Source organism: Asterias amurensis, chromosome 11 (genome assembly GCF_032118995.1).
Source record: "Asterias amurensis chromosome 11, ASM3211899v1".
In the NCBI taxonomy this organism is placed as follows: Eukaryota; Metazoa; Echinodermata; class Asteroidea; order Forcipulatida; family Asteriidae; genus Asterias; species Asterias amurensis.
Window position 1 is genome coordinate 14,177,333 of NC_092658.1, and position 14,241 is coordinate 14,191,573.

The window sequence follows — 14,241 nt, forward strand, 5'->3', positions numbered from 1 at the left end:
GATGCAAAACAAAAAACACCACAATTCAACATCAATCCCATAGTCTTTATGGAATGAATGAAGTGATCACGACGGGGCACCAATGTTACTCGGTAGGTAAATCTGGGTACCCACTTTGGAGTCGCCCTCCCTCGGCAGCTTACTCGAAATGAACAGCCATTAGGTTATACAGATTACTTTCTTATTATTTTGATCTAAGACAAATGAACGAAACCTCTTTAATAACGTATTCGGATACAAATAACCAGTCAAAAAGTATTTCAGTGAATACAGTTTATTCTCTGTAGCAGGGTTGTTAACGTCAATATGCACCCAACATTGACCTTTAATAGATTGCTCAAGGCAATGAATATAGAGAGGAGTAGGGCTATAGTATACCTCCCCCAATAGTCCAGCTCCTCCGTCGTTCCATTTTGCCAATTTATTGATGAAATATACCTTCCTTGTGATCAACATAATATTCTGCTTTATTTCCATAACAATAATTTAACGGGTACCTATAAGAGAACAAAGGCTACTTATAACTTAGGAATGAATAATGTGATATTTAATTAAGCGTGTAGCGTAGTCTAGTCCATGTGTTAAATTAGATGTGCCATACCGAAGGTTGCTATAGCGTGCACGTCAGATGACCTATGTGACGTGCTGTGTGGTAAATTGATTTGGTCCACACGCACTCGGTATGTATCGCTATTGTACTGCACCAAGCAGCGCTGTATAATACGCAGATGGTTCGTCCCTCATAAATTATGACAATGTAATTGATGCAGTAGCGGTATTCCCGCATCACTCACTGGTGAGCAAAACGATAAATCATCATCATCAAACATGGCCGCCGCTCATCTCAAAAACCCATCTGTGCTACAGCAATACCTGGCGTATCTAACATGGTTTATGCTGATCGTATTACTTATAGCACCCTCAATATTCGTATCTTCGGAGGACATTGTGAAGACTCCTGTAACGACTGCTTTGGACACATACGTTGAGCAACCTTACTGCACTTTCTTTAATAATCGAAAACCAGAGTTCCAACCGAATCTTAAGAATTGCACTTGGTACCAGGACAACTGCTGTTGCCGACAGGTCGAGATTGAAGTTGCTTTCGGTAAGGTAAAAGCCCTGCAGGGTTCCACTCCAGCCTGTCAGAAATACATTAACTATCTGATTTGTTACATCTGCGCTCCGACACAATACGAGTTCTACGTTCGGCAGAGACTAATGGTGTGCCGGGAATTCTGCGATCTTATCTTCGACAACTGCAAACGCGCTATTCTCAAGGGGTCTGAAATCGGGGAGCTTTATAAGAACGGGACGCATTTCTGTAAGAGTCGGCGCTTTGAAGTCACCCCTCTTTCATCCGGAGGATGTTTTTACTTCAATGAAACAATGGATACGTCATCAGATGGTGTCATAACGCATCCTATTGCTGTATATACTCTTTCAGCAGCTGCGATGATCATAATGATGATAGTGAATTTTTGAGATGGCATTGGACTTGCGGGCTCAGCCTTCTCATGAGGTATAAACAACTCCAAACTCTAACCAGAGACTTTGATATGGAAACAGGAAATGCCAACGGGAAGTAAGTGGTGATTTTCGAAGCGATTCCGAGAACATTTTTTCCATGGGGGCGGCCCCTTCCTGTTACTTAATCTTTAACATCTCCTCTTGGTGTTAACAACCATCAAGAGAAACATCTTGAGTTGTCATATTTGCCCCGGGTCTCATTCTCCGGATGTTGTGGAGTATCTCTAGAACGGGACTCATTCTGATGATTGATCACCTCGGGGTCTCCTGATGTTGGTAAAATATACCTCGAAGGAGACTTATTATAATAGACATTAACTATGGTGTGGCCATCTTGATTTTACTCCAACTCATTGTAACCAAACTGAGGCTGGACGAAATATTAATCTGGTGCCATGTTTGCGCAATGAGTGTTAGCATTCATTACTGTTGTTAGAAACGGGGAACATGTGATAAAGGTCTATTGGGTCTCATCCTGATGCCGGTAAAAAACCTCGAAAGGGACTCCTACTGATGATGATGGTCTAACCTCTAAAACAATACTCTCTCGTTATAGAGATTCATTCCCGATCGAAACTCATATCGCCCCGTGAGGATGAACAGTTAAGAATTTGTAATTTGTAATGACAAAATTAACAGTCTAAAGAAGAAAGTGCTGAACAGTGTTATCTAGTGGCAATATGCACTGCATCATACATTTGATGTTAATGCTTTGACAGTGTCGAAAGTAAGCCAGTAAAGCTAATAATTTTATTGAGTGGCAAATGAAAATGTGCAAATAAGTGAGAAGCTCGTTGTGAATAAACTGCCGTACACTCCGGGCGCTTGCACTCTTGACCAATTTATCGGGTCAGGTTGACCCGAATTCTGTGTTAAAATGACCTCAAGTGTGTCAAGCTGAAGCAAGAATCGGAGTTAAACTTTTCGTTTTAACCATTTTCCGGGTCTGAGATCCTTCGGGAAGCGTTACCTCAGATAGTGTATTCGAAATGCAGATTATTCTGCCTGCGGACATAACCGCCAGGAAAAAAAATAGCAGTCAAAAACTTAAAGTGATTTGATTCATGACTGATTCGCAAATTGATCTGATTTGCAAATTCATTTATTCTGCTTTTTAATAATAGTAGCAGTTAAATGTTTTAACAGCTTCTTTATTTAAACTGATCGGGTTTGTTTTATTGTGAAATTGCACACAATGTAAATTATTAGCGAATTTTACAACTAAGTAAAATATCCACCAAATTTCCGCGCAAATTCCTGAACGTACAGTACATGTTGGTCGCAAGTATATTGTTTGATAGTTAACCCTTTTTAAAGTAAGTTTAAGTATGCAAATTTTCGAAATTATGTTGAGGCAGAAGTGTATAAAATCGGTATTTAAAATTATTTTAGTTTGGTGTAAATTGTGACGACGTTTTAGCTTTCAAACAAAAAGTAATGTTTTGTACTGAAATATTAAATGGCTGAAATTTGTTGTTAAAAATATGAAGGAAACGTAATGTGAGGCTTCTTGACAGTGTAATTGAAGTTTTAGATGCGATGACATGGTTATCAATTTTGGGATTGATGTTCGAGTCTATTCCAACCTCAACCCCTTGGGGTGTATCAAAGCGCTCAATGTGTTGTCCTGCAAGGTATGTTGAGCATACGCTTTGAAGTATGAGACCTGGGGAGGATTTCACAAAGAGTTAGGACCTAGTCTTATCTAGAGTTAAATTTAAAGCATGATGTAATGGTTTACAAGGTGCTGTGGTGCAAAATTCTGCCAATCAAATCAGGAACACCGGGGGCGAACCCCTTCTCTTTTCGATAAAGTGTACTGGGTTCTTTTTCGTGCGTTACACAACACACGGGACACACGGCTTTACGTCCCATCCGAAGGACGAAGCAATGGTTCAGTGCCTTGCTTAAGGACACAACAAGTCAGTGGTTTATGTTTCTGAGGTTTATCTTTATTATTGGATACAAGGGCGTGCTGTTGATGATCAGGCTAACTGATTAATGTTGTCACTGATCTTGAACAACTGCTATAAACCAGCAGGGGTATAAGGATGGCTTGGCGCGTGGTGGTCACGCATTAGCACGAGTTGTTTAGGCAAGTATTTTGAACGTTACTTTATCTGTACTTAGTTATGGGCGTGGTCCCTTGGAATGGGCGTGGTCCCTTGGTATAGGCTTGTTCCTTCGAATAGTATATTGATCCAACAGAAATTGGTTTTACCCCCTTCATGCGAAATTCTCTACACACGGAAAAAAACTGCACAGGTTGTGATTTTACAACAATGCTGTATTCGAACCTCCTGATAGTTTTGATGAGTTTTACATAATTCATGCATAGGTACTCATGTTTTCATGATTATTTTGTAGAGACCTCTTTTATATGTAAACACAACAAAAATAATGCAATGGCTAAAAACGTTTTGGCGAGACAGATCCAGTCTCGGGGGCCACGAAGAATAAAGTGGTACATGCATAATTATTTATCGTTTAAAGTAGCTTCAACACTCAGTCCACCACTCAGAATACTTACCCGAGTTCTGTGGAAACAAAATATCACAGGCAAATTACTCGGGTGGGATTCGAACGGCGACCTTTGCAACTCTAGAGCAGTGTCATACCAACTAAGTGTTGTTGTTTTAAAATAGGATGATCACTGCTTGGCTCACAGAGCCCGCTATAGGGGGCATGTTGATGACTTGAATTGAATTAAATTAAATTGAATAGGGCTCTAAAGGTTTTCAACATTCGCGCTTTTTACAATAAGATTTTTTCCCATTTTTTATTTAGGAATTGGAGTTATTTGCTAACAATTAAAATTTTCTTTTGTGTGCATTTTGTTCTCATACTGTTTTGTAAGATTATAAATATAACATTAAATTTCCGTTTAGTGTTCCCAAAAGACATATACCTGTTATCTAATCGTTATGTCATACAGCGCCCTCTTTATAAGGTTAAACCCTGCCGTACTTATTGAGCAAATCATGCACACATTTGGCCTCATAAAAGGGGGAAGAACAACGTATTATTATGTAAGTAAAACTATTGAAGGTTAGACATTTTACCTCAAGTGCTTTGCATTTAGGATGGGCATGGCTGAAAAGAACAACAGCTACCATTAATAAATAAACAAAGCATCATTATCGTTGTCGACAATATTCGATTTAATTTCCAGAAACTGACTGACTCTAAGATATTTATTGAGTATGTCACTGGACTTGTTTAACCACAAGTACTTTCAATTTAGTTTATTCGTACTATGTGATGGGTGTGGTCCTCTGTATAATGACCCCCACATATTTGGATTTCACCCCCTTGATGTGATAATAACACCTGCAAGAATAAAATTACGGTTTATGCTCTCGAGAAGTAATTCAGATTATCGCTAAAGAATATGTAAGACTCGTGTATGAATGTGCAAGACTGTTGTAAGAATATAAATAAATCATCTTGAAATCCCGTGTAGTGTTCCAAATAGACTAAATTACATTAGGGAACCTCTTTGTAATGATGTTATCTGATGCACCGTTATGTCATCTGCACAGCGCCCTCAATACGTCAGATTTTTTGCCCCAAACATTAAAACATAGATTTTTTTTGAGTGAATGGTATTTCAAAGAGTATCACCCGCTTACGAAAAAAAAGTTTAACTTTTACTTTTAATGGTCAGGAACCATGACAAAAATTTAAAACGTTTCTTATAAAACACATAAGAATTTGTCACGTGATACGTTGTCGGGATCCCGACAAAAACTAATTTTGAGCACTTTATTTCACTGCTACTAATAATTGGCAGATTTTTTCGAGCAATGGCTCAAATGAAAGCTTGTTACTTTCTCGAGACCCAATAAATACCTATTGAATTTTAAATCAAACATTTTGGGTCAAAACGGCCAAAAAACTGACATAGCATCTTTAAACCCTTTATTAGTGAGGAAATCTTGCATGCGCCGAGAGCCTCATAAATAAATTGTAAAAGGACAGCTTATGTAAACTAGTGTGTTGAAGGTCGTAGCGTTAAGGAGTTATTCAAAGTGGCTTATCATTGTGCTCTGAGATGATTGCATTTTAACAAAGTTAAACCCTCACTTAGGAACCTCCTTGTAATGAACCTGTTACCTAACGTACCGTTATGTCATCTGTAGTGCGCCCTCAATGTAGTAAAACCCTTCCATTAATTATCTAAAATCTATAATGCACGCATTTTCTCTCGTCCCCAGCGCCTTCGAGCGAAACACGCATTGAGCCTCATAAATAAATTGTAAACAACATCTCAGGCAAGCCGAACAGGTGAAGGTCGTTACGTTTAGGGGTTGTTGAAGGTGGCTCTACATTGCGCTCTAAAGGTTGTTGACTTTTTTTAACCGAGAGCACTTCGGATACACTACATCAAAAGAAATTGTCCTTAAATTGCTCAAGAGCAACTTAAAGTCCCATCCTTAAATAGAGTCTGACCAGTCGAATCGTTAACAGAATATCATGTGGATAGTTTATCTGTTTTTCATTTAGGATGAGCATGGCTTAATATTTCAACAGCTAATCCTAACTTTTAAAAATTTCAAGAAAAATTTAAGCATTAACAAAAATTTAAAAAAGTCGACAAATACATTTGATTTCATTTCAAGAAACTGATTGACTCTTTAAATATTTATTGGGTGTTTTTGATGTGTTTTTTTAGCAATGGTTGATAATTGGGTGTATTTTCCCGAAAAGAGGCCAAACGGCATCATTGGATTTCAAAGTCAACAAAACCCATACTCATCTCCGTGGCTAGCGTCAAGTGTCTTGAGCAAAATTGACCTCATCACAGTTTCTAAGAATACATTTGAAAAGTAACAGTTATATAGATTGATGACTAGATCAATCAATCAAGCAATCCAATATATTTTTCATGATGTTTCCGCTTGTTCACATCGTAGTGACTGCAATCTCCTTTTTGTTTTGTGGTTGGTCGGTGTTACTTTTAACCACTTCCTGCAGTAGATCCCTTTCTTTACAAACCTTTTTCAGTTCGTTCAAAATGTTTACGGTTATTTCAAAACCCTTTGTTCACCCAACATTTCCAGCTCTGCAATCGTACCCATTTCTCTCTGAACTGCACTACGGTCATTGTCACGGAGGCTTCTAGATTTGTCCACAAAGTTACATCTTGTTACTGATTCCTGTCAAAAAAGAGTAATCACATGATAAATTGCCACCGGTGACGCACCTTGGTAAAAACACGCGAAAACTTATTCATTTCGTAGCGCGCATGCGCAGTAACTTGGTCTTTGTATCGGCTTATAAAAAGAGGAAGAGTCTGTGTTGTGTAAACTCAGACTCTGACAACGTGCAGACGATCTACAAGCAAGCATGTTGACTCGTCCCAACAGACACCAAACAGTATAAACTGAAGTAAGTACTCGGAGTTTTTTATCATTTTGAAGGCTTAAAGTTGTATAGGGTATAGCGAATTACATCGAAAGGAAATTATAACATGAACAAAACAATAAACTGAATTGGTTCGAATTGCTTACTTTGAAAGCATGAATTATCTACTTTGTGATAAAACAAAAAAAACTTCGGTATTCACACCTCACCTCGAGGAGTGATTAATAATGACTTTAACAACTCTTGTACCGTCAATTTGTTCTCCATTATACAACAAATACTAGGCCTACGTAGCGATATTAATGTGAATGCCATATTGAAAGAACTTGGTTTTTTCATAATGGAACCTTTGGACACCGTAAAATGCTTCAACTTTGTGCGGAATTACAAACTTAGAAGGGTCAGGAGATCGTTTTTAATAGTTGCTAAAAGAAAACCGTTGTTGTATAACCGGGTGATTGATTTATTCATTTAATATGATTTGAAACTCATTTTCCGTCGTGTGTGCAAATGCATTTGCTGTTGCCGTGAGAACAGTTTAGAAATAGATGAATCGAAAGCGCATTATTATATTAAATCTTTGGATGAAGTGTTGATTCGCTTAAACAAGTAGTTAATGAGATGGGTAACGGCTTTGTTTTCCAGGTTTTCTTGTCACTTTCGGCAAACATAAGTGGTCAACATTATTATGCCGCGTTATTCTTACTTGGGCGAAATTGCAAGATCCTCAAATCATTAGTTATTAATTATGTTATCGTGAGAATTTTGTCTCTGACGTCATGCGAGTGAAAAGAGAAAATTCATACATTTTAACAATCCGTCAAATAAAAACAACCGTTACACCGATGTTTGTAAGGGTAAAACTAAAATTAATATTCTTTATCCCCAAAACAAAACATTTACATTTTACACCATTTTTTACGTGAGATAACAGCCTTGAACTTGTCATCCCTTTTTTTTTTAATAAAAGGACGCTCTCTTTTGAAAAATGAGTGCATCTTGAAAATGAGTTCGACCTTGTATCACCCTGTGCTCATCTCCCTTCCATACATAAGGGCCGCTATAAGCATGTCCTTGGTACCAAATTAATGAGCGGATATCATGATATACGTCTATTCATTATCACTCAGCGGGTTCAGAGTTATCACTAGAAAGCTGCGTGAGGTCTTGTCTCGCTTTGATTGAGGAATTGCCTTGTTCTGCTCTTTCGTTTAAACAATCAAGTGGTACGCGGTAGAGTACATTAGCTTGACAGCAGCGCAGCGGAACTAATAAGTTACTAACACGATATGGCGAATTACGGAGGAAACAGGATCATAAAACAGTGAAATATTAAAATAAGATTGTATTTCATTCCATCTAAATAAAAACAGAGTTTTACTTGTGTCCATACATAGAGATTAACCGATAATTGTGTTTGTTTAAAAAGCTAAAAATAATTTAAACAAGCTCTATAGGGTATTTTTGTTGTTCGGATTCAGCATTAAGAATAAATTAAAGCAAAGATTCGATTCATAACAAAAATAAAGTTCTTCAGGTGTACAGTCGTGTTTTCTTGCTCCGGTGCGCGCGAGACTTGCACAATCTATTATTTATTAACGATAAACCATTGAGGTGATGAACCATGCACAGTGATACATTACATGCATGATTTGACAGTATGATAAAAACATTTTTTTAAATAAAGTAAACCATAACCATAACAGTAACTTGGAAAAAATTGGTCCATAGGCCAGCAAAATAAACTAAATTCTTGAAATTGCAATCTGTTTTTATTCCACGTGAAAAGTACATGCCACTGCGATTGCGCGTCAACTTGTGTACAGGACTATGGCGTTTGGCACCCAATATTAGGGTCTGTACGCAAGTGTGAATGTAATTAGCATATTTGCAGTAAGCACGAAAACTTGCTTACCGTTAAGCAGCGACGTCAATTGCTTACCGTCAAGTATAAACGCATGGAAAAGTGTACATACAAGACATCAAACATTTTCTGACTATGTTCACCGCTTCACTCAGAAAAGCAAACTTTGGCATAAGAAAGTCATTGTTAATTTGTAGAGCATACAAGGGCTAATGGACAAGGCAGCGTTTGTTAGGCCACTGTTCATTACCGAAGTTGACAATCAATTACAATGAGCCAAATATTCCTTATGATGGAAGAGAAATCACAAGAGAAACAAAAATTAGGTTAAAAGGGTGAAATGAAATGTACAGAAGATTGTTTTGATAAATGAATGTATCCATTGGACAGAAAGGATGCGCTGCGAAACACACTCAGGTCGCAATCCGAAAAGCCCCTCCCACACAATTAGGCTCATTATGCAAGATGGGCTGATGTAAAACTATAACGGAAGCGTATTGTCTGTGTCGCATGCAATTATGTCCTCTATGCAATACTATCCGGAGGACATTATTGCACATGCAATAATGTGTGCCGGACGATTTTACATATGCAATCGTGTTCGCCCGGACGCTGCTGCATAATGCAATTGTGTCCGCCCGGACACATTTGCATATGCAGTTGTGTCCGCCCTAGTGCAAAACCGTCCTTGCAGTAAATTAAACGCCCTTGGTCAACGGAAAACGGTTGTCATTTTGTTAAGTGCATGTCATGAATGAAATGGAAATGTTCGGCCGTTGGGTATTCGCTGCAATCATCAAATACGTGAATATTCATACGGCATATACGTACGTAATTTCACTGCATCACTGCATGCACGCTCGCTTACGCGTGCACATACTGTACATGCCCAGTGTCCACCGGACGGTTTCGCATAGCCCGGACACGGTTGCATATGCAGTATTGCATAGCGGATCGGACACAATTGCATCTGACTTATCTGTCTTATCGTGTATATACACGGTAATTCAAAACTTGGAGCCCAATTTCAAAGAGCTGCGTGTTAGTTCAGAAAATCTTGCTTGACAAAATCTCTGCTGCAGAAACGATTAGGATACCAGTCACAAATCATGGTGACATGGTTACTTGGCTAGTAACCTTATAATTATTCTGGTAAGCATAATGTTGTTGTGCTAAGCTGCTTTTGTGGTAAGCAGCTCTATGAAATTAGGCCCAGGTAAAACAAATACTGCTCATTTTCAAAACAGTGACGTCATCGGGCCGCCTAATTGGAGGTAACACGCCGATCAATGCAAACTCACAGCTGCTCTTCGAAATCAAGGTCGGGCTTAGATTCCAACAGTGGGCTCCATCATTGAAAACATATGGTTTTTACAGGGGACTTCAGACAGGGCGAGCAAAAGATCCAACTTAAGATGCCTTGCCATTTGCAATAAAATAGATAAAACACTAGCCTGAAACAATTCTCTTTTAACTAGTAAGTACTTTCATTCTGTTTCGTAATCGCTCTCATGGCCTCGCCCATTTGGTTCATGTAACAAAACACCGAGGTATCAACGCTGTGTATAAACAATGGAATTTACATAATGCGTGTAATTCTAAGTGGCGATCGTTAAGTTGTTTACTTTGCTGCCACACGACTAGAAATCAAGTCCCTCATTCCGTAATGCTAATTTTTATTTCACACACAGTTCGCTGAGACGGTTGGACGTGCGAAAAGGTGGCGACCGTCCAGTTCCATCTACCGAGGACATTTGTTTTTGATTGAACGCCTGTTTTTATGACTCGTAGAACGATAATAAACGGTATCACAAGTTTTGTTATTGGGAAGACTGATCTGATAAACGGACAATTAAGTCAAGACATCGAAGTACTGGGCGCTTTTGTGGTGTGGGACTGCTTTAAGTCGGCGGCCTTGCAGTTTTTACCCCCACGGTAAAACTAGTGACAAACGGACTGATGAAGTCAAGCGTAGGCCAACTGTACATATTGTGACCACTTAAGAATTTCTTGAAGTTTATGTCCTTGCATACTGTACCTCAACACAACCTTTTGATGGGCAAATCGAGTAATTCAGTGTGGAATTGCCAGACTTTTTTTGTTGAAATGGCGCCGTCATTTTGAAATCGCTGATCCACACATAAGGACTTTACGGAGGACAGTATTGTAAGAAGTTGTACAATCTTAAATTTTGCATACCTGGATTTCATGGCCTCCTGCAAACTAACCCATTGGCAACTTTATGGAGTTTTGAAGAAGTATCGAAATTTATAGATGAATTGAGAGGCTCTTTGTAAACGGCCATTATACTTCAATATGGAATCCAACACAGTTACGTCATGGGACGTGTTCCTGTGCGTTCTCTTTGGTCTAATGGCGTTCTGTATTATCTCAGGCAACATCTTCTGCCTAGTCGTACTTCGAGGCGTTAACAGCGTACACCAGTCCACTAAGGCCATGATGGCATCTCTCTCTGTGGCCGATCTCGGCTTCGGAGTCTTCGTGGTCTTGCCTGTAATCGGCACTGTGGCAGTAGGCGCCATGCCATATGGTATGATCTGTAAAATATTTGCATTTGCAGTGGTTTTCTTCCCACGTGCTGGGATTGCCTGTATCTTGGTCATCAACGTAGATCGCTTCATAGCCATCTCAAGACCACTACACTACTTTAAGATCGTCAACACACGTAGAGCAGTGTTCGCCGTAGTCATAGCGTGGTCCATCGCCCTCTTACTGACGTGTTTGTTGGCGTTTCTACCAGGAAGTGATACAGTATACCATGGTCAGTTCCACACGTGTTTCTTCACCAGGGCGGTATCCTCAAAAAGCTCCAGTACGTACCTTGTGGGCGTCATTCTGATCGTGGTCAGCATAGCTCTCCCGATTCTGGTCAGCACAGTGTTATATGCGCTTATCTGTAGGATAGCTCGCAGGCATACCGACAGGATGACAGTCTCAAGTGGTGGGTGTGTCACTGTTACCTTGGGATCACTCTCGACTTCAGACACGGGAAGCAACAAGGGCTCCACCAGCCGACCTTCGATCAAATCAAACACCAAAGCGGCTAAAACTTTCTTCATCGTGACAGCTGGGTTTGTGATCGCCTGGTTGCCCTTCTTGATCATACTCATGTATGAAGGGTTGGAGAATACCGTCGTTCCCCGTTGGTTAGCAGACCTGGCACTGATAGCCGTCTTCTCAAGCAGCTGGTGGAATGTCGTCATCTTCTACGTCAGAAATGCTGGGTTTCGCAAGAGGGCGATGCAGTTGTTACGTTTACGGCGTGGTTGAGTGTGATGAGGGGCGGCCGGTTCCTCACTAGCCCCCAAAATATAATAACTGGCCGAATTTGTGTGATATGTATCACTCACGAACAAGGGATGGTTTGCTTTTTATGTGAAATCTTAACTTTATAAGTGAAATCTAAACTTTTGCTGTTTCCTTTAAAATAAAAATGTTGATGATAGGCTATAGGCCTGTACATGTGTTTTTGTCGATTATAATGCTTCACTAAGACTTTTCCAGCTGAGCCCAAAATATAATAACTGGCCGAATTTGTGTGATATGTATCACTCACGAACAAGGGATGGTTTGCTTTTTATGTGAAATCTTAACTTTATAAGTGAAATCTAAACTTTTGCTGTTTCCTTTAAAATAAAAATGTTGATGATAGGCTATAGGCCTGTACTTGTGTTTTTGTCGATTATAATGCTTCACTAAGACTTTTCCTAAGTACAGTTCAATAATATACGCAAGCAAAATAATTATACAGTAGTTTAATCGGGAATCATCAATACTCCACCGTTTGGTTGACTGAGAGAAATATACCTAGTGTGTAAATCTGCATCTTTGATTTACGTTCAGAGATGCTATGGTGTATTATTTTTGTTGCACATGGCCAATATTAGTAACTTAGATTTTAGATGTCCCTCTTCACGACCGCCATACCGTGTCAATCTACTTGTTGTACTTACTTCGATTCAAAATTATTTTCCTCAAACCTACACGAGGAGTTGGTTGTTTCATTGCTAATGCGATTTTATAACAGGACTTTTGTCTTCTTCAAAACAGTTGTTCACTTTTCCACATAAAAGTTAATGAGACTATCATGAATAACATTATACTTTTGTATGTGCGTATACGAACGTCAAACGTGTATTTAATTAGAGGGCGAGAACTTAACTGATTTATAAAGGAGCACTTGGCAGCTGAGCCCATTTTGCGAAAACCAAACTAAACAAGTAAAAGATTACGAAGATTTTTGAGTTAAAGTCATTATCTCACAGCATGCCAATTATTGGGAAGTTTAATGAGTCTGGTCACCCAGCTGACAGCTGCTACCAACGGCAGTAGAACATGTGTTAAAAAGCAAATACCGGGGAACGGCAACGGTCATGCAGTGGGTCGTTAATTTCTGTCACCCAACCTGGGCCAATTCCATTAAGCTGTGAAGCAGAAAATACTGCTGAACAAATTTCTTTGCTAAGCAAAAAAAGAAGTTGGGCACTCGTCGCAACAATGTAAACTTTATAGAATGTTGGCTAGTAACCTGTTTTTTTTTGCTAAGCAAGATTTTCCCGTGCTTAGTATGTTTTTGTGCTTATAAATTATGCCCGTGTCCCCATTTCACAGTCAAATGAGCCTCACAAATTTAGGGGCAGGGGTGGAATACGGCTTAATAGGCCCAATCTACCTCCCAAGTTGATCTTTAATAATCAACAGGGGTTTATGTGTTAATTTAGGCCTAGAACATGTAACATTCTGTCTCAACTGAACCAATAATATTAGGCCCATTTCTATGGGCCAGTAGTGTTCTATTTGGCTATGGTTCTTCTTGCCCATGTACAAATTTACCTCATTGTATAATGTTTGCTGCTGCTTACATGTGCCAATAAATGTGTAATTAAAAATAGCTTTGTGTGTCGAATAGGTGGGTTTTGCTCGGGAACCTCCACCATAACCCCAAACTTGTACAAGTCTGTGGTCGTGGCTTTTGTTCTACCCGTTGTCCAATAATTATTGCCACGAATAGCGCCCTCTTGTGGGCTGGTCATGTGACCGAAAGTTGTCCTCCCGAGTGTGTTGTTTTGCCATTCAATAAATTTGAACATATTAAAACTTTCAAAGGTTACTAAGACACCAAAACACTTTCTAAGAACAGGAATCTACAAACGGTTCTAGGGTGTAATCAAAGCAGCACTTCTTTATTTCATAAATTGATCAAACTTAAAACAAATTTCACTTGTACTTTACATGGTTTACAATAGAAAATAGTACTGATAAGATTTCAATGAAATTTGTAGATTAAACAGCTTGTAATTTGCATACAAAATTTAAATCTCTCTCAAATTTGGCATAAAATATGTATCAGAAACTGTACAACCAACAAAAAGAAATTGTCAAAAGTATAGCTCTATTTCATTACAAAACAAGAACATCTTGAAATCCAATAAGGATTTACAAAATAAAAAACTTTACCA

The 14,241-nt window shown here is 39.0% G+C and overlaps 2 protein-coding genes across 2 annotated transcripts; both read left to right on the forward strand.

The window, feature by feature from the left end:
- The first annotated feature begins 797 nt into the window (after positions 1-797).
- On the forward strand, positions 798-4,869 carry LOC139943684 (uncharacterized). Its single transcript, XM_071940429.1, has one exon. The coding sequence runs from the start codon at positions 829-831 to the stop codon at positions 1,483-1,485; it is 657 nt and encodes a 218-aa protein (XP_071796530.1). The 5' UTR covers positions 798-828; the 3' UTR covers positions 1,486-4,869.
- A 6,208-nt stretch (positions 4,870-11,077) lies between these two features.
- On the forward strand, positions 11,078-12,096 carry LOC139943681 (beta-2 adrenergic receptor-like). The gene has a single exon (XM_071940425.1). The coding sequence runs from the start codon at positions 11,078-11,080 to the stop codon at positions 12,050-12,052; it is 975 nt and encodes a 324-aa protein (XP_071796526.1). The 3' UTR covers positions 12,053-12,096.
- Positions 12,097-14,241: the final 2,145 nt, after the last annotated feature.